This window comes from Phocoena sinus, chromosome 19 (genome assembly GCF_008692025.1).
Source record: "Phocoena sinus isolate mPhoSin1 chromosome 19, mPhoSin1.pri, whole genome shotgun sequence".
NCBI lineage: Eukaryota > Metazoa > Chordata > Mammalia > Artiodactyla > Phocoenidae > Phocoena > Phocoena sinus.
This window is the reverse complement of record NC_045781.1, coordinates 40,639,913-40,658,749: the sequence shown is the minus strand read 5'-3', so window position 1 is coordinate 40,658,749 and position 18,837 is coordinate 40,639,913. Positions and strand designations below refer to the sequence as shown.

The window sequence follows — 18,837 nt, the reverse complement described above, 5'->3', positions numbered from 1 at the left end:
GTCATCACAGCGCGCTCTTGACGCCAAAACAAATCCGGGCCGCCCACGGGGCGGGACAGGGGCGGACTCGAGAGGGCCGGGCTACGCGGTTGGCGGCTCTCCGAGCGTGGCTTGCCAGTCAACGCCTTCAGGGCGGGGTCGGGCTCTCTCTGGGAGTAGGAGGTGAGTCTCTGTGTCGCTCCAAGTGTCTCGACACTAGGTTTGGGGCAGGCACCGTGGGAAATAAGGAGAAAGTTTCAAGATACAGGTTGGGGGCAGGGCGCTTTATAGTGCGAGGTTGGGTGGATTTCCATGGAGATCCAGAGGTTAAGACTCCGCACTCCCAATTCAGGGGCCACGGGTTCGATCCCTGGTGGTGAAACTAAGATCCCGCATGCCGCGGGGCGCGGCCAAAAATAAAATAATAATATAGTGCGTGGTTGGGGACGTAGTGCATTTCAGGAGGTTTCTGGAAGTGCCTCTGGAACTCCGGAAAGGATCGGTATAAATTTAATTAACAAATCTATTTTTTTAACTGAAATTAAAATAATTCAGGCACTCAGATATGTTGAATTTGACCTCCATCACAGCGGAACTGCAAATGGTTAACGAGAATAGATGAGATTAGTTTGGGGCCAACTTAAGAGTAACAGTTTAATTATTGTTGTTTTTATTGTTACTAAATTTAGTATATCCTGAGGCTGCAAAACAAGTAGATTAAAGAAAAATTGTTACCATTAACAATTCCTCTATAGTGTCAGAATTATCTCACCTAACTTTACAATCAACCCAGATTCGGGGTGGAGATGGGGGGGAAATAAATGTCTCAAGTAGTAAGGGGATTTTTTTTCCTTCTTTAATAATATTTTTATTACTTACCTTATATTTACTATTGGGGCGCAATCCACGTGCTTGGTGGAGTCTTTCACTGAGCAACCATAAAGAGCAGGGCTGGAGAACAACCCAGTTTCTTTCTTTAAGGCAACAGCATTCTTCCCCAACTGGCTGTGACTCAATAGGATCACCATAAGGGAGAGATGGCATAGTTTGGCAGGATTTGAACCTGCGCAGGGAAACCCCAATGGATTTCTAGTCCATCACCTTAACCCCGCCTGCCGCCCCCGCCCCCCGCCACAACTACTTTTGAGTGATGGTGGGATTGTAATCTCCATACATCTTCCTCATTGCAGTCTGTTTATTTCTTAAAATCTTTATTGAGCCCTTACTTCATACATGGAATTGTCTTTAACTGTATAAGCTAATGTTATACTTTAAACCTAAACATATATTAACACCAATAAAATATCACAGTCTGTTTTATGTAGTAGGGCTTCATAAAAGATTTTATTAAAAAAGAAAACTTTAGGGACTTCTCTGGTGGTCCAGTGGTTAAGACTTCATGCTTCCACTGCAAGGGGGTGTGGGTTCAATCCCTGGTCAGGGAACTAAAATCCCACAGGCCACTCAGCCAAAAATAAAATAAATAAAAAGAAAAAAGAAAACTTAAAAAATTATTTCCATATGTCTAGTGTGATGCTTAAGGGAATGAACTTAGGGGCCAAGCAAACTTGGGATCATATCCCAACTCTGACACTTCCACAGTTGTGTGAACTGAACTTAAGCAAGACATCTTCCCCTCCTTAAGCTTCATGTTTCTTATCTGTATAATGGGGATCATAGTTTTGACCTCACAGTTATTGTGAGGGTTGAAAATAATACAGAATTCCAGGGTTGGTGGGGCTTAGAAATCCACACAACACCTCTATTTTACAGACATTCAGCAAATTAATTCAATAAATATTTATTGAGCCCTTGCTATGGAAGGTGCTGGCCTGGGCTCTGGTGAAGAACACGGGGGCCCTGAGATGAAGAGGTATATTGATGCAGAGGGGACTGGGCTCAGGATATCCAACCCCCAGATTCTCCCCTGAACAATAAGCTGTTCCATGTCTGCAGAGCTGCAAACATGAGAAGCACCATTATCATGATGCTCTGGCCTGGGCAGCTGTGTCTAGGGCCCAGCCCACTTGGCTCTCAGCCCACCCCTTTCCTGCAGCTCTGGGATAAAACACACAAAGCTCTTAAGCCCCTGGCCAGAGAGCAGATTCTGTCCCCAACCCCACCCCCCTGCACACACTCCAGGTCACTCAATTCCAGGGAAGAGCAGGGACTTAGGGGGCAAAAACCAGGGGAAAGTAGGTCACAGCAGGAGGATGGTAATCCCTTTGATGGCTGGCCAACACAATCGAGCCCCTGCTCCTGGAAGCGGCCTGCTCCTGGCCACCCACCAAGAGTAAGAGTGGCTCTAGAAAGACTTTTGGGGTTTGGAGCCCCAGCACCATCCCTCCAAATAGTATGCTCAGGTTAAGAGGGCTGCCCCAAGAAGACACATCCTCCATACTGAAGTCATTCTCAGTCCAAGCTTTTGCTGACTGTAACACTTCCTGTGCAGGATTTAGCAATTCTGTTTTTCATTCCACGCACTCCCACAAGTACACTCTTTATACCCAGCCTTAGGCTGGGTGCTAGAGACACAAAGAGGACACTTGGGGAATCCAGAGTGGGGAATTCTGACCTAGACCCAGACAGTAAGAAGCCAGTGAACCAGTGTTATCCGTAGAGAGACAGAAGAAAGCCCAGGAGCTATGTGGACCTGAAGGAGGCTTCTGATTCAGCTTGGAGTCAGGGTTAGGGAGGCGGTAGGTGATACTGAACAAGAAGTAGGAGTTCACCAGGAGGAAATGAGGAAGGTTATTCTGAGCACAGAGAATAGATGTACAAAGAATAAAAGGCTGGCCTTTCCTTCTGGAAGATACTGGTGGTCAAAGGGGGTGGATCTGGGAGGGGTTTTTTCCTGAACCTTCTCCTTCAGGTGATGTGAGATGGGTAAGGAATGGCTGAGAGAGAGAGAAGTGGGGATAAAAATACAGGTGAATGAAGTACAGGAGAAAAGACAGGGCAGAGAGTGAGTTAACTGAGGCATCTTAGCTAACTGGAATGGGAGGGTGTTTGGGAAGCGTTGCTGAAGTAGGGCTCCTACATGATAAAGTAGGGTGGAGGTCTCTGGAGGCACCTGTCACCCTGGAGCCTAGTCAAGGGTCCTATCAGGCCTGATTCTGTCCTAGGGCCAACAACCTCCCAGCATGGGCTTTAGTGCAAACCTGGCCTGCCAAGTTCTGGACTCCCACCCCTCCTCCCCTCCCAGCTGATTGCCTGGGCCCCTCTTGTAAAGTCCTCTCCAACTCAGCCCCAGTTCTCCTCCACCATTTGTAAGTCTTGTATCCTTACCTCCTATCACCCTCTATCATGGTCCTTCTCTGAAATCCCCCCTTAACCCAAGGACTGAGTAGGTAGATCACTCCTCTGTGCTACTACAGAGGGGGAGTTGAAGGAGTAGACTGAATAAAATGTCCTATATATAAACATAGCTGGCTTACATAGGGCCTTATAGACAATGAAAAGGAGTTTAATATCAGGATCAGTTTTCCAATTTAGAAAATGGAGAATAAAGTGGAGGGAGTGAGAGTAGAAGCCAGTGAGGAGGCCATGGCAGTGCCCACACAAGTCGTGGGGTGATGGCTTGGAAGAGGGTCCTGGCAGGACAGTAGATGACTGATCAATAGAGGGTCTCACCCTCTCTGAGGCCTCCTCCTTCCCTCAGGATTCTGCCCGTTCTGATTCTTGCTCTTCTTCTCCACCATGATGAACTGGGGCTCCTCTGCTTCCAGAAAGCCTTCTGGGATTGTTCTGACCTCACACTGCCCACCTCTTCTCAAAGAACGAGCTTGTGGAGAGCGTAAGGCCAGAGGAACCCTCGTCGTGACCCCAATTTCTGCAGCTCCAGGTCACCTCAGGTACTTGAATGTAGACTCCAATGGGGGCTCCCCATCTTCTGGAACAGGCTCCCCTCAGATGAATCAGGACCCCAGAGAAGGAGAGGAAAGGGTACTTAATCTGAACTGTGTCTTGAAGGCTAAGGTGGTAGTTCAGCAGAGGGAGGAGGAGGTGAGATGGACAGGAGCCTGGAAACTGGAAAGAACCTGGGGAGGGGGGTAGACTGGCTGAGGGTGGGGTTGCGGACACTCTATCACCTCACATGGCCCCTAGGGGCCAGGACAGGAGGGGCAGGTAGGGCTAGGAATGCCAGCCCGCAGAAGTCTTGGAACCTGCTGGCAATGGAAAGCTCTGCACTGCCCCTGGGAAATGAGTGTTTGTGAAGAGAAAGACTGAGTCCCCTATGGTGGTCTTCAGCCCGCCCATCTCGTCCTGGGGATCAGCTTCTTGAGGCCTCCACCCCAGCCAGGTGGGCCACAGTGGAAAGAAAGGAAGGAGCTTGGTACAAATATAAATACCTTTAATGAAAGCCGAGCGCTTTCGAGACGGGACGGGGGGTGGGGCAGGGGGGGCGGGGAGGGGGGCACGCTGCTACCCGGCCAGACTGGCTAGGCCAGAGGACCCAGGAGGCAGGCGAGTGCCAAAGCAGCCGCCAGCAGAGGGGGCTCAGGGACCCAAGTGGGTGCTGGCGCTGTCGCCTGCAGCGTCTCCTGGTTGGTCTCTGGGCCCGCCCCGCGCTCCTGAAGGCGTACAGGGGTGCCACACAGAGTGTGCAAATTATCTGGGTGTGGGGCCCGGCGAGCTTCTTGCTGTAGTGACTCCCACACGGCGGCGGCCTCCTCAGGGCAGTCCAACAGGACTCGCGAGGCACAGGTGTGGAAATCATTCCAAGACCTGTCAAGGGTGTGGGGTCAGGGTAATCAGGTGGGGCAGGGGGCTTTGGAATGGGAGGGAAGAGGTTCAGACCCCAAGGGTGTGGGGTTGGGCTGCTGCCCTCATGCCTGCCCGTACCTGCAGACGCTCTCCAGCTCACCTCCGCGGCCCATGCCGTCCCCCAAGCGGATGAGACACTCGGCAAAGCCCTGGTATATGGTGTCACAGCGGCCTGGGACCGCTGTGGTTGCTGCCAGGGGAGATACAAGGACTGGGGGTGGGGGTGGAGAATAGTTGATAGGATGAGGTGGCGTGCCCTCACCATCCCTGCCCCTCGCCGCCAAACCCCAGGGGCTTGTTTACCAGGGAGCATTCTGGGGATGTGACTCAGCGTGAAAGGGGTGCCCCAGGGAACTAAGGGGGCACATCTGGGGACCACCTGCCTCTGCCCCCTTCTAGGCAGACCTGGACAGGATAGGTGGGGATGGGGGAAGGAGAAGCCTCGTCCCAGGAGTTGGCTCTTCTTCCGAGCTTCTGGGTCCCAGGTCAGGTGAGAATGGTCCAAATGAGAGTATGGACATGGTGAAAGGAGGCAGGTCCCCTGGCAACTTCCAGTTTCTCTGCAGCCTAGACAATCTTTGTTTGGCCTTTCCATCCCCTCCCCAGAGACAGGTGTTTTCTGAAGGGTAGGGGGGTTGGGATCCAGGTTCGACCCTAAGAGAGGACCTCAGAGATCCCACGGTTGGTCTGGGAGTCCCGCAAGAGGTCAAGTCTCCCCTTATCAGGATGGGGACTGTGGAATTTGGGGGTTCTTCCCTCCGAAACTAGGGTTCAGTTCCCACCCTCACTTTACATCCTGAAGCCACTGGCACACAATCCCTCCCTGGAGCCCTCTCACCTCCTCTCCACCCTGACTCTCAGCGCTCAGGAGGGCTGTGCCTCAGCTCCCACACAACCTACACCCAGCCTGGGGAGGGGGTGTGTGGACTGGGCTGGGTCCAGCACGCCAGCACTCACCAAGGGGCGGCAGCAGCAGCAGCAGCAACAGCCCCAGTGCACAGAGCGGTTGCCAGCGGTGACAGAAGCGGCAGCACATCTTCCCTGGACTGGGAGCCTAGTGCCAGAGCTGGCAGCTTGGAGTGCAGCCCTTCGGCCCAGCCCCCAGAAGGAGGAATTGTGATTGGATGGGGGATGAGGGTGGAGCTCAAACCAGCCAGCAGCCCCACCCCCCCAGTTCAGATAGGCAAAGAAGGGAGGGACTCCAGAGAGGAGAACCCAGGAGCTTGGGGTGGTGCTGAGCTGATCCCAGGGCCCTTGCCTTGCCTCAGAGATGGAGAGCGGAGATCTGGGAAGGCAGTTGGGCAGATGAGGGTGGGTGTCCAGGGCCCTGGGGTGGGTTGGCCTGGACAGAGCTCCAGGAGAGGGGGCAGGTAACAAAGGGCAGTTATCAAAGTCATGCCAAAGACATACGAAAAGCATACACATACTCCATTTTATTCCAAAAGCATTTAATTGAATTTCTCAATGTTTTTCAAAAACAAAAAGAACCAAACTGGTGGTAAAAAGGAACATGGAAAATTCAACTAAAGTGGTGTCATAATCTCAGGGGTCATGCTCCAGGCATGGCAGAACCCAAGAAGGCACAATACCCACCCTGGGCCCAGCCTAAACCTGCTGGCTACCACAACCTATAGACCATAGCCAGTGCTATCCCCATCAAACACGCCAGAGGTGGGAGCCTGAGCAGGTAAAGGGCAGACATGACCCTGCTTTGGCCTAGGCCTGTCTGCTGACCTTCAGTGCCACCCCATCCTGGGCAAGGCAGGCTGAGCTAAGGGAGGCTGGGGGTCATAAGGCCGTGCAGCATGAGGCTGAGACGCCGGGCCGCTTTGCCAAGTGAGTTGTGTGGCTCCGCCTGCAGGAACTGGAAGAGCTTCTGGCGCACCTGGGCCATGACGGAGCCCATGTGGTCCCGAGTGATGGGGTCACTGTGGTCCAGGTGCATCACAGCCTCTTCCAGGTAGCTGGGGGTTTAGGAAAAGGACAGGCTACAGGTGACCTCCAGCAGAGAGGAGTGCCCCCTGGTGGCAATGAGGCCCAGAGGCTGATAATGGAGGCCTCAAAGCCTGAGATGGGTGGGGACAGAGGGGATTGGTGGAGAAAATTAAGGAGGGGAGTCAGGCAGGAGTGGGAGTCGCTGCTTTGAACTGCTCCCCGCCCTTCACCACAGCCCTAGTCCCTGACTATGCCCACTCACCTGAGCTTGAGGTCAGTTCGAGTGCCAAGGTCAGAGGCCAGTTGCTGGATGAGTGAAAGGAGTACAGGCTGGGAGAGGGGGCAAGGTGGCTGCCCAAAAACCTGGCCTGGGTCTACAGTTTCACACACGTACAGCACCAGGTTCAGGTCGGCAGCTGTCAGGGCCTGAGTAGAGAACAGAGTTTATAGCTAATGTCAGGATAGAATGCCTGCTTGTCTGGCTATGAGGCCTGGGAGAGGATGACCAGAGTAGGGCATCCTGAGGGGGATGCTTTGGGGCCCAGAGAGAGCACTGTAGGGCTGTGTTGTTACTCTAGGGAATCAGGAAAGTTTTCCTGAGAAGGGTAGTTCTGAAACAAGGTAGACTGAGGTAGGAAGAAAGGGATCCAGGGTCCAGACAGAGGGAAAAGCAAGGGAAATGCCCTGGAGGCCAACGAGAACCAAAAAGAGTCTGCTGAGGCCAGACCACCCAAAGCATGATGGGTAGAGTGGAATGTATGATGTGTGAGCCTTGTCAGGAGACTCCTGACTCTATCTGGGCTTAGTGCCCGGCTTACCTGCTGGAAGGCCTGATTGAGGTGGCCCTGCTGCAGCAGCTGCAGGATATGGGCTTGCTGGGCTTGGCAGTCGAGGTGGGTGGCAGGGACAGGTGTGCCAGCGGCTGAGCGCATGGCCTGCATGATGCTAGAGGTGACGGCAGCCTGCTGCTCCTTGAGTGCCACACTCACCTCACCCTTAACAATGCGCTGCACCTGTGCTAAAATTGCCTCTTGCAGGCTGCAAAGGCAAGTGAGGGAGATGAGGCTGACAGGCAGTTGGGTCTGGCCCTTTCCAAACCCACCACCTTGCTCAGTGCCCTGCCCACACACCTGCCCACAGCCACGTGCAGCTGGTGCTGCACCTCAGCCCGAACGCTGCTGGACACGGTAGCCGCCATCTGCTCCGTGGCTCCCTGCAGTGTGCTGACCAGGCCCCGCAGCTGGGCCAGCATGGGCTCCCGCGCCTCCTGTTCTCGTGCCTTTCGGCTCTTCATGTGGCTCTCCAGCTGCTGCAAGTCTGAGAAGTGACCATGGGGGCCATGAGAGGGACGGTAGGGAGAAGACGATAGCCCTTCCCTTCTTGGGGCATATGACCCTACTCACATTCCTGCGTGCCCAGTCGGAAGCTATCATTAATCTGCTGGAACATGGCCTGGCAGCTCTTCTCAAAGGCGGGCAGTACCACGCTCTGGAAGGCTTCACGGTAGGCGGCCTGCATTGGCCCCTGTAACGTGTCTGCGGCTGCTCGGGCAATGGCATCTGTTAAGTTCTGGGGGTGGAAGAAGGGGCCTGAGTTGAAAGCTGAGCCCAAGCCCACCAACCACCAACCTCCCTCACCTTGGGCCCCATAGCACCTTGGACTTCAGCAGCTTGGAGATATTCTCTTTCATGCTACCCTCCACGGCTGTGAGTTTGGTGGCCACTGAGTTGCTCAATTGGCCTGCCACGGGCTCCAGACTCCTAGACACACCTGGGACAGGGTGAGGAGGGAAAGGTAGAGCCATGAGAAGAAGCTTGACAGGTAGGGGGCCCCACTCCCATCTGGCCCACCCAGAAGTCTCCATGCAAAACTCACACGGAGGAACCGTCTTCTTGATCTCATCCCGTATGCTGCGCTCCAGCCGCCCAGCCACAGCTGAAGATAGCGCTTGGGACAGCTGTTGCGTCAGCTGCTCCTGCAGCTGCCCACCACGCTGCTGTCCCTCGGCCAGTGCCCGCTCCAGTCGCCGCTCTGCATTGTAGCTAAGGAACAGGGCTGCAGCAGGTCCCATATCCCTTCCTGGGCCAAGAATGTTGCTGCCGCCCCATGCTGTGCCACTGCCCACAAGGATACGCTCCTGCTCGTGCCGTGACTCTAGGGCACGTTCTACGTGGCCCATGACGGTGCTCTGCAGGCCTTCAAGTTGGGTGCACAGACGCTGTAGCAGCTCTTCTTGGCTGTGCCGAAGCTGTGCCAGCTCTCTCTGCTGTTGCCAAATTAGTGCTGGCCAGTCCTCAGGGGCCTCTGCCACCTGCCAGGAACACCAACAGTCACATGAAGCCCGCCCCGCCCATCCCCACACACCAGACCAGGGGAAGGCTTGGACCCTACCCCACCCCCACAGGCAGGAGTCCCAGAAGCAGAAAGGGTGTTTGCTCGCTCACCTGGTGCTCTGTGAGCCGGGATCCCACGGACGAATCCCTGCCATAGAGGAGAAGCACCTCAGGCCATGTCAAGCAGGCAGCCTGAAGACCACCCCTCTCCCTGGCCCCAGGACCCGTCCTACCCGTCATCCTTTTTGCCCTTTCGCTTGAGCTTGGGTGAGGCCCGAGGGGATCCTTTGGTCTTCCAGTCCTTGGCAGGAAGACGTGGAGTGGGAACTTTGGTGCCAAAACCCCCTGCAGCAGAGGCTAGGCTGGCCACCTCATCATCATGGTCGCTGTGGGAAGGGCAGGGAGAGAAATAGGCACCTACCTACTTGTTGGCCCTCCCTGTGAGAGGAACGGTGCGGGGTGGTGCCTACCTTTGCTCGGCACTGGCGTCCTGACTGTCGTGTTGCTGTAGCAGGTGATAAGGTGGTCGGTGAAAGGCCAGGCTCTTGTGCTTTTCCTGGAGGCCATTCCGGGGGCTGGGGGGACAGGCCAACTCAGCAGTGGATGATTCTATCTGAAGCCCTTACCATCAGCACATTTCCCACTCCTAAGCTCCTCACCTCTCTGCCAGGCTGCTGCAGGTCTCACGAGTAATGTCTGGTGCCGTAGGCCAGACCTGACTGTCAGGGGCCGTGGCCTCCTGGGTCAAGGCTGCCTCCAGGAGGGAAGGGGTACTATGCCGATCCCCATCCCCAGGGCCTCCATCCAGGCTAAGCTGGGGGCCAAGCTCGGGTCCCGGCCGGGGCCGTGGAGACAGCAAGTGTAGTGCTGAAGCAGCTGAGGCCATACTGTCTGGCTCCAGGCCCTCCGGAGCGGAGGAGCCAAAGCCACGGGACAGCGCCTCAGATGCGATCTCAGGGATATCCTGGGACAGAGCAGTGGAAGCCGAGGAGATAACATCGGGGGAGCGGGTGCGGCTGGGGGACGCCTGGGGTAGCCCCAGGGGCTCCACTTCCTGCAGCTCCAGGGATAGTGTAGAGGCAGCAGTAGGCACCTGAGGTAGGCCAAAGGTGGGATCTTAGGTAGTGGGAAGTAGGAGTAAAAGGAGTACAGAGACGAAGCACTGGTGTGTGTAGTGATGAGAGATGGGACAACGGGGAAGGGGGAGGAAGGTCAAAAATGGCCGCAGCCCAGGAGGAGAGGAGGTGGGGATGGAAAGGCTGAGCATCTGCCCTCCAGGGACACCGGGGGCTGAGATACCCTCAGGGGAAACATGGACCACCTGAGGAAGAGCAGGACCAGAAGACGGTGCTGTGGGAGGAGACTGCCGCCAGCCTTCCCACTCCCATGTACCTGCTATACTGCACTTCACACACACCCACATACGCACCTGCCCAGGCCCTTTGGGAGGCAATTTGTCGGCCGGACTTGGGAGCAGGCCAGGCAGGAGGCTACGTGGGCTTGCCTGCAGGCTGCTGCTGCTGCTCATTGTCAGACCGCCATCCAGCTGTAGCTTGGGGCTCAAGGTCAGCTCCTCAGGTGGCCTGCTGGCAGGAAGGATGAAGTGTAAGCAGCCAGAGCCTGGCATCACCTGGCACCAGCCCCTGACATGCCCTAACTCTGACCCTCATTTCACCTGGGCAAGGAGGGGTCCACGGCCGAAGTACTGCTCATGGCAGACACCGTCGTAAGAGAGGAACTGCTGCTGCTGCTGCTGCTGCTACTGGGAGATGCAGCGATCTGGGGAGATGTGGAGAACGAGGGCTGTGGCTGTGGGGGGCACTCCCAGGGCCTCCCTCCCTGTGCCCCACACTCCTCCCGCAGCATACCTGCTGCAGGGAGGTGCTAGGTGTCATGAAGGCGTCAGGTGTCATCAGCTTGGGCTTGGTCTCACTGCTCAGACTGAGGAAGTCGGCAGGTGCAGGCAGCTCCACGATGCGTCGGAGGTCAGACTGGGAGCCGTGAGTGGCCGATCCCAGGCCCTCAGAAGCCAGTTCTGGTCGAGACTCTCCAAATGCTGTGGGAAAAGCTGCCACTTGAGTCAGATCTCAGACTCCAGTCAGAACCTGCTTTCCTGTCACCCCCAACTCACCAAAGTCCTCATGGGCAGGGTGTGTAGGGAGCGGGACCACCACGTCAGGGTTCAGCTGTGGCTGGAAGCGGATCTGTACATCTTGCAATGCTCTGCAGAGAGAGCAGGGGGAGAATATGAGAGTCAGAGTCAGCAGGGTAGGGAGGGGCACAGACAGGGCACAGGCAGGCCTCCCCAGCACACTCACTTAGTGTGCACACAAAAGAGCTTGATGAGCACACCAGCTGCAGACTCCATGGCACCAGCTCCGTGGGTCCCATCTGCAAGGACAATGTGGACTAAGCCCCTGGCCCTCTGAGCCTCAGCACTCCCCTACATCCCAGCACACATCCCTGACCCTGAGCAGCTCACCAGCCCCTAGGCTGTCATTCTCCTCTTCGGCTGGCAGCACCTCAGTGTGCCGCAGCCGGCAGCGACTCACAACCTGGATACCGAAGCTCAGCACAGGGTGGGTGAGCAGGAACTCAGAGATGGAGCTGAAGCAGGCACGGCCCTCCTCCTGGTTCTGCAGCAGTTCCATCACATAGAGGACCTGCACAGGTAGCGAGTTCACAGCTGAGCTCAGGGGCTGGGAAGATGTGGATGTGCCACACACACCCTTGTCCTCCCTGATGATATCAGCTCTGCCCAGAGTGTCCCCACTGCAGCCCACCTTCCGTTGCACATCGCTGAGTATCAAGTATTCTGCTGAGAGGTCCAGGCAAACCTTGAGGCTGGGGGGCACACTCACTGAGCTGAAGATATCTGGGGAGAAGCTGGAGGGGGTGGCCACGAGGCAGGATGAATGAGACTGAGAGGGTGGAAGGAACCCAACCCTGCCCCTGCCCAGCCCCACAGCCCCTGCTTACCGAATGGTCTGCAGGCAGGTCCAGGACACCGTGCACCACATCTTCAGCTCCCGATTCTGGTCAGCACCAGTAATAAGGAACCTCCAGAAGGGGACCCTGCAAAGCAACAAGGCACTGAGTGGCTGGCTGGGCCCCTGCTGGGAGCCCAAAGTCCAACCTACCACCCTCCTGCCTGCCCACTCACTCACTCAGGATCCTGTTTCTTGTGGTTGTCACAGAACAGGAGGCAGGAGAGGGGCCTCCCATCGTGAGGCTTCCACTCGTGCAAACACCTGCAGGCAGGTATATGAGTGGCCTGAGTGGGGGATCTGATCTCCTACCTGGGAGAGCCCAGGCCCTCAGGCTCCGCCTTACCTTGGCTCATCCTGCCCCTCAATGTAAATCTGCCAGAACTTGACGAAGCCATCATGACTTGCGGTAGCCAGGACAGTCCCATCAGGTGAGAGGGCCCCTTCACTTAGGCACTGGGAAGAACCCAAAAAGCCTTGCTTTGCCACCTGACTAGAGGTGGGAGCAAGTCCTCCTCAGGTGAGGATGGCAGTGAGCTAGGCTGACCCAAAGCGGATCTGCGTGTTTGTATGAAAGACAATGAATGGGGGCGGGGTGCTGTAGAGAAAACCAGCTCCATAGGGTGCACGGTTAGGTGTGAGCGCCACAGGAGACGGGTCCCTCTGTGCTCCGAGTTCCCATGGCAGAGTGCTAGAAAGCTATGAGGGCAGCTGTGGGAACAGGGAATAGATGAGGGACATAAAGGGGTGGGGAGAGGAGGGCAGCAAAGGCAGTCAGTTGCAGGCTTACTGTGCTGTGGCCTTTTACCACGATGAAGCCCTGCTTGATCTGGCTGACATCCACGGGCCAGGTGCTGTGGTTGGAGCGGAGCATGTCCAGGTCCCACACCTCAGCCTAGCAGGTACAGGGAGGTGAGCGTTCAACCCATGACCACACCATTGCTACTTGGTCCCCTCCTTTCCCCCCAGGCCCGGCCCCCTCACCCGGTCCTCATGCAACAGGGCCACCGTTGGGCTGCCCTCCTCACAGCAGTCCTCACTCTCTTCGGGGATGAAGGGGCACCAGATGATCCTGCGGAAGTGATTCAGTGGAGTGCCCTCTGGCTGTCGGATATGGACCAAGATCTCTTCTCTGAGCAGGGTGTTAAGGGCTAGGCAGGTGGATAATGAGGTATGTCTGGCAGACCCAGCTCCACCCACTTTTCTTCAGTCCCCCATCCCACCCTGGGAAAGGATACTGAATTTTGCCATTAACCAGGGCCAAGCGCCACACAAACAGGTTGCCTGCCTCATCCAGGCAGGCCAGCTGTGGGGAATTGAGGTGTGCAAAGGCCAGATCAGCCACACTGCCTGTGAAGCCTTTGAGCAGGGTCCTCTCTGAAGTGCTGACACTGATCACCCGTACCATCGCTGAGCCGTTGTTGGCAGCTAGAATCAGGAGAGCGGTAGGCCATGAATAAGTATCTAGGCCCAGGCAGCAGCAGAGAAGCCCTGCCCTTGCCTGCCTCTCTGCCACTACCAGTCTCAATCTCTGTTTTCTCACTCGGCTCCAGAAGGCCTGGCAGAGCTGCAGCCAGCACAGACAAGCCTTCCATTATACCTCTACGGTCTGAGTGGGCTGAGTGACTGGACAGTGGAGCTGCATCTCTGGGGCTACTAGCAGAACACCTCCCTCCTCCGTACTGTGCCTACTCACCCCGAATAGCATAGGCCAAGAAAGAGTTGGACACAGCAATCAGGTTGCCATAGTAGTATTTCTGCTCCCAGTCATACTTGGCGACGGGCTGGATTTTCACCTGAGAATCAAGAGTGAGGAAGGTCATAGAAGTCGAGGGCTGGGGCAGCTTTCCTGGAGCTGAGGTAGCCCCCAGCATGCCTGGGGACAGTAGAGGCCATATGCGCAGGCCCAGCCACCCATTCACAATTCTTGGGGCCAGATTCCCACAGAGACTTGGCAGCCAACCCTGGCTTCCTGAGACTGGGATACACTACCTGTCTGTCAGGATAGTCCCCATAGGTACTGGCAGCATGGAATGGGGGAGGGACAGCCTAAGTGTGCCCCATCCATTATACATGCCATGACATCCTGGTGCCCACCTTGTTGCTCCCCCGTGCCTTGCTCGAGATGCTAGAGTCACTGCTGGCCACAATCTCCACCTCCTTGGCCAAAATCCCGATGCAGGTGGAACTGTCGTCTCCTAAGAGGCAGCTGGGGGGAGGGGTGCATAGCGTGACTCTTGTCCACCCAAAGTCTCAATGGGCAGGGTTGTGGGGAGAAGATACAGACACTCTAGTGAAAGTGTAAAGTCCCAGATGCCCAACTCTGCCTGGTTCACTGGTCCCCAAACCTACAGCTTCCCTTGCTCACCTCCCTCCTTGGGAATGGCCCTACTTCCATGCTAAACCAGGTGCCCAAACTTCAGATCCAGGCCAAGCCCTTGAGCTTGTCGTTGCCCCTCATCCTAGTGCAAACTCAGTGTGGTTAAGTGTTCCACCCCAGGTCATCTAGTGGGGAAGCATCAGAGGCTGCTGGACCCTCTCCCCTCCCCTTATGCCTTTAGTTCACAAATGCCTCAAAGACCCCATCACCACCACTCCCAGACACTCACATGACCTGCTTTTCCTGCAGGTTAATAGGAGGCATGGCTCGGAGACCAGGCTTGTTTGTTGAAGTACCATCACCTGAGCAGAGGGGGTCTGGGACCAAGAGCCCATTGAGATCTCCATTGTAGGCATTAGATGGTCGCTGGCTCTCTGCACTGGGACCTAGAGACAGAAAGGGCCACTCTGATGAAGTTATTCCACCTGCCCACTGGCCTCTCCTCCTGCAGAGCTTCACTCAAGAACCATGAGGTGCTCTAGGAACACTCAACAAGGTTTGTCAGTGGGGAGGAGGGCCCTTTGTTCAACCTTTATTCCATAAACACTGATGGTGAACCTAATGCATGCTAGGACCAAGGATGAGCATGAAGCTCTTCTACCTGGGGGAAGGGTATAAGAATGCTCTGAGTCCAATTAATACTCAGGCCTGGGTCAGTACAGAGGGACTCTGTGTACTTGAAGGAGGGCATGGGAAGGGTCAGGACAGACTTTACAGAGGAGGTGCCATCAGAGCCAGCGTGGCTAGAACACACAAACCTGGGAAGGATGGAGGGAAAACAAGGCTGCAGAGGTCTCAGGTATGAGGCTAGGGTGCTTAGATTTTCCCTGTGGTAATGAGAGCCACAAAAGTTTTAAATAGGAAAGTGACATGATCTGCTATGGCCAGAGGACTGACTGCTCTAAAGTAGCATGCAGGATAGTTGAGAATCCAGGTGAGAGATACCAGGGCCTACATCAAAGTAGTGGAGGGGTTGGAGAAGAGAGGGTGGGCTTCTAAGGCATGGAAAAACATGATAAGATGTGGAAGTAAGAAAGGAAGGAGACTGCCTGACATGGAAATGGCTCAGAAGAAGCCACCCTGGAGGAATGGACATGAAGGAGTTGGACAAAGAGTAGAGAAATTATGGGGTAGGGTGTGTAATCAGGAAAGACAGCCTTTCAGTTGTTTACATTGGCTGTGTTTCAAGCACCCTCATAGGTTCAGACACTACTCCAAAACTCCCAGGTAGCAAGGAGAGTAGGGCCTCATATTCAAGAAATATGACAAGTTTCTAGTCACAAAACTGCCTGGGGTCTCACATGGTCCTCCAGTGAGAGGAGACAAGCAAGGGCTACTTGGCAAACAGGGGAATCAAGTACCAGTCAGTAAGCAAAGAGTTAAGAGGACCACCTCACTTGCATCACAGCCACCTTAGCTGCTCAGGGGTAAGCTGACCACTCTCCTTTCCAGGCAGGCTACCATGAGGACAAACAAACAAGCTACACATTACCCATGCCAGGCTCTACCAAACCTTTGTGAAGACTAGTTTGCTAGCAGCTAATAAGCATGAGAGGGCCAGGCCAAGCCCATGAGTCCAAGGAGCACACACTCCAGGCCTGGGGGAAAGGGCTTGGTGGTTCCAGGCAGCAGATAGATTTTCTCAGAGATTAGAGGTTAGCTAAACCCAGGAGTGAGCACCAGTGCCTGCTTCCAAAGGGAGCCAGCAGGTTTCAGAACAGGGTCTGAGGAAACACCAATTCTCAGCTCTGGCCACTGCACATCCACACCCCCATTACCAGCCAGTCTCTCAACCACTACAACATTTCACAGGTCCCTGAACCTGCCATGAAACTTTGGTACTTTCACATATGCTATTTCCTCTTTGCAGAATGTCTTTCCTGACACCCAAGCCCGTCTCCATATTACAAGACCTAGCCTAAACATTGCCCTTCTCTCAGATCTGTTCTCAGGCATTCTCCAGCCCCCACCCCACCCACCCTATCCCCATCACAGTGCCAAACACTTCTCTCTTTCAATGAGAAGAGCATTATATTACACCTTGTTAGCTCTGTGTCCTAGGAGCTCACTGAGGGCAGGAGCAGCTGAGGTACCACTGCAAACCCAAGAAAAGTTTAAACGAATGGACGTAAACTAGGGCTTGCAGATGTTTGTAGATCCAATCAGGACTGTGCAGTCTGTGATTTGCCTTAAACCCAAAGAGGACACGGAATTGGGGGTGGTCACCGTCGTCCTGAAAATCAGTTTCAGAATCGCATGCCTAGAGTCTGTATTCCAGAAGGAAGGGCAAGTTGCATAGGAGATCAGCGGCTCTTCATTACAGCGCCTAGGTCTAGATCCAGAGCTCCGCATACAGAGCCCAGACTAGGCCTCTGAACTATGGCAAAAGGGGAGGGAACCCGGGCCAGTCCCAGGAACACTAGAGACGTTGCGGACAGGACACCTGGTGGGCTCTGCGAATTCAGAGAAGGTGCCTCACCTTCAGCCGAGACGCTGAAGGACGAGGCAGAACGGCCCGGCTCCGGGATGGGGCAGGATCGCACCCAGGGGTCTGCGCCCTTCAGCAAGCACGCTCAGGGATTTGCCGCTCCAACCCTCGTCTGCCCTCACCAGCCGGGAGGATGCAGAGCCGGTCCTGAGTGACCCGAGGGCCATGAGGGTGGCCGAGGCCCGCACCGCCCTTCTGCCCGCTCACCAAGGACCCACCCCCACCGTTCCGGCTCACCCCCCGCGGGCCGGTCCAGCTTGAGGATGTCCCGCAGGTGCTGCGTGGCGTCCTCGATGTCGATGCTCGCGCAGGAGGAGGCCATGGGCCCAGCCGCGGGCGCCCGGGTCCGCGCCGCGTTCGTTCGCCGCCGCCGCGCACCGTCCAGCTGAGCACTACCCCGCCAGGACCAGACAGTGGGACCAGTCACTACACTCTGTCCACCCAAAGCTAGAAAACCGCCACCCGCGCCGCGTCCCTGAGCCCCGCCAACCCCACCAACCGCCTCCACTTCCGGCCCGCCCCAGACTCGGCTCCCGGAACCTGAGCAGAGCGGAGAAGAAAGGTTCCGGGCTGGGGGTCGGACGCTTCGCCCCTCCCGGAGCCCGCCCCTACCGCGGTCCTGCCCCTGCGCTAGTAGGGTCTGGGGAGTTCCTTGAGGCTGAGGCAGAGCAAATGTCCACCTACTGGACCGCCCAAAGCGCCCTACTTGCCTCAGGATATCCCGCCCGGTCCATGTCCACTCCCAAAGCATGGGCTCATGGTGGGCCTAGGACCGGGTCAATTTGGTTGCCCAAGCTGAATCCCTCAGATGCCCCAGGAGCAAGCTAAATTGGTAGGAGCCTCGGTTTCCCCTTTGGGAAGTGGGTCAGTGTAACCCAAGACCTGAGGGGACCCGTGAAGTCACGGACCCAGGAATTGCTAGGGCAGAGGAGATGGTCCCACCACAAACATCACATTGTTCCCTAACTTCTCCCAGCATCCCCCTGCATGACCTGGCACCCTCAGGCAAAAAGAAAGGAACCATGGTTTACAAACACCTCTTTATTGCAGACATTTCAGGCACAGATACATGGAAAAGCTGTATTGCAGATTTTATACAGGGTGGTTTAAGAGGCAGCAGGTTTCTACCTCTCTCCCCAACCTCCACCCCCCAAATACACAGCAGCCAAGAAATCAGCCCCATGAAATCTCCTGAGTATGCTGTCCTTTCAAACAGCACATCATCCAGCCCAGTGCCCAGTGTAGCCAGGCAACCAGTGGGGGTCTGCGGAAGTCCTTGGCTTCCATCCATAGTGCAGGAGGGAAGGGGGCTGTGCAGGTCAGGCAAAGCTGTGGTGCCCTCACCAATCCTAAAACCCCTAACAGGGCATCAGCCCAAGTCCTGGGTTTGGTTCTAGCCTGTGGTTGCTACCTTGCCACGAGTTTTACACCACCAAGGTCTCAGGGCTCAAGGGCTAGATTTGTACTAGGCAAGGCTTGTCCCCAAAACTGAGGAGCAGAAACTGCCCCAACAGCTGAGACTTCCCGGGATTTGAAGATAGTGTGAAGGTGTGTGTGTGTGGTCAGGGAGGGAATTGGAGGAGGCCTAGAGATGCCTTGCAGAGGTCTCAGGGGTGAGAAATCCTAGAACCTAAATCCCTCAAACTCAGAATGCTTTCTTTCGTAGTTCTAAATCTATACTCCAACCCAACCGGGCCTGGCTCCATGGACATTGGAGGCTGGCTGTTCGAGTTACTCCCCTTTGGGTAATGATATCCACAGCAGATGGTACAGCATCAAAGCTGCCCTCTGCTTGGCTTGGGATTTACGGGGCACACTGGATGTGATCCTGACCCTTCTGTAGATAGAACAGGCCCTTCTCCCTCAAACCTCTGCTCATACTTGGCCTTGCTGAGCCCTCAGTTCAGAGGGCCTGAAGCTAATGGGCCATTTTTGCCAAGGCTTTTCCATCTTCGGTGGGGTTCTGGG

At 55.5% G+C, this 18,837-nt stretch overlaps 2 protein-coding genes across 8 annotated transcripts; both read right to left on the bottom strand.

Moving 5' to 3' along the window:
• Positions 1-4,421: 4,421 nt before the first annotated feature.
• On the bottom strand, positions 4,422-5,782 carry NRN1L (neuritin 1 like). The gene is made up of 3 exons (XM_032614819.1): positions 5,704-5,782; positions 4,825-4,957; positions 4,422-4,707 (listed from the first exon to the last, which is right to left on the bottom strand). The coding sequence occupies exons 1-3, from the start codon at positions 5,780-5,782 to the stop codon at positions 4,422-4,424; spliced, it is 498 nt and encodes a 165-aa protein (XP_032470710.1).
• Positions 5,783-6,175: 393 nt separating this feature from the next.
• On the bottom strand, positions 6,176-17,379 carry EDC4 (enhancer of mRNA decapping 4). Of its 7 annotated transcripts, XM_032614048.1 has the most exons (30): positions 17,107-17,376; positions 16,861-17,016; positions 14,611-14,767; positions 14,099-14,210; positions 13,698-13,797; positions 13,240-13,429; positions 12,986-13,133; positions 12,792-12,896; positions 12,348-12,457; positions 12,182-12,265; positions 11,994-12,089; positions 11,798-11,900; positions 11,497-11,677; positions 11,333-11,405; positions 11,146-11,237; positions 10,883-11,088; positions 10,690-10,793; positions 10,444-10,600; positions 9,674-10,107; positions 9,485-9,589; positions 9,248-9,400; positions 9,126-9,162; positions 8,815-8,992; positions 8,557-8,712; positions 8,336-8,451; positions 8,085-8,250; positions 7,812-7,998; positions 7,500-7,719; positions 6,944-7,107; positions 6,176-6,710 (listed from the first exon to the last, which is right to left on the bottom strand). In XM_032614048.1, the coding sequence occupies exons 3-30, from the start codon at positions 14,643-14,645 to the stop codon at positions 6,518-6,520; spliced, it is 4,005 nt and encodes a 1,334-aa protein (XP_032469939.1). In that variant the 5' UTR covers positions 14,646-14,767; positions 16,861-17,016; positions 17,107-17,376; the 3' UTR covers positions 6,176-6,517. The 7 variants fall into 7 exon arrangements, with proteins under 7 accessions (XP_032469939.1, XP_032469937.1, XP_032469932.1 ...); XM_032614046.1 differs by lacking the exon at positions 16,861-17,016 and having other exon boundaries at positions 10,883-11,070; positions 17,107-17,379; XM_032614041.1 differs by lacking the exon at positions 16,861-17,016.
• Positions 17,380-18,837: the final 1,458 nt, after the last annotated feature.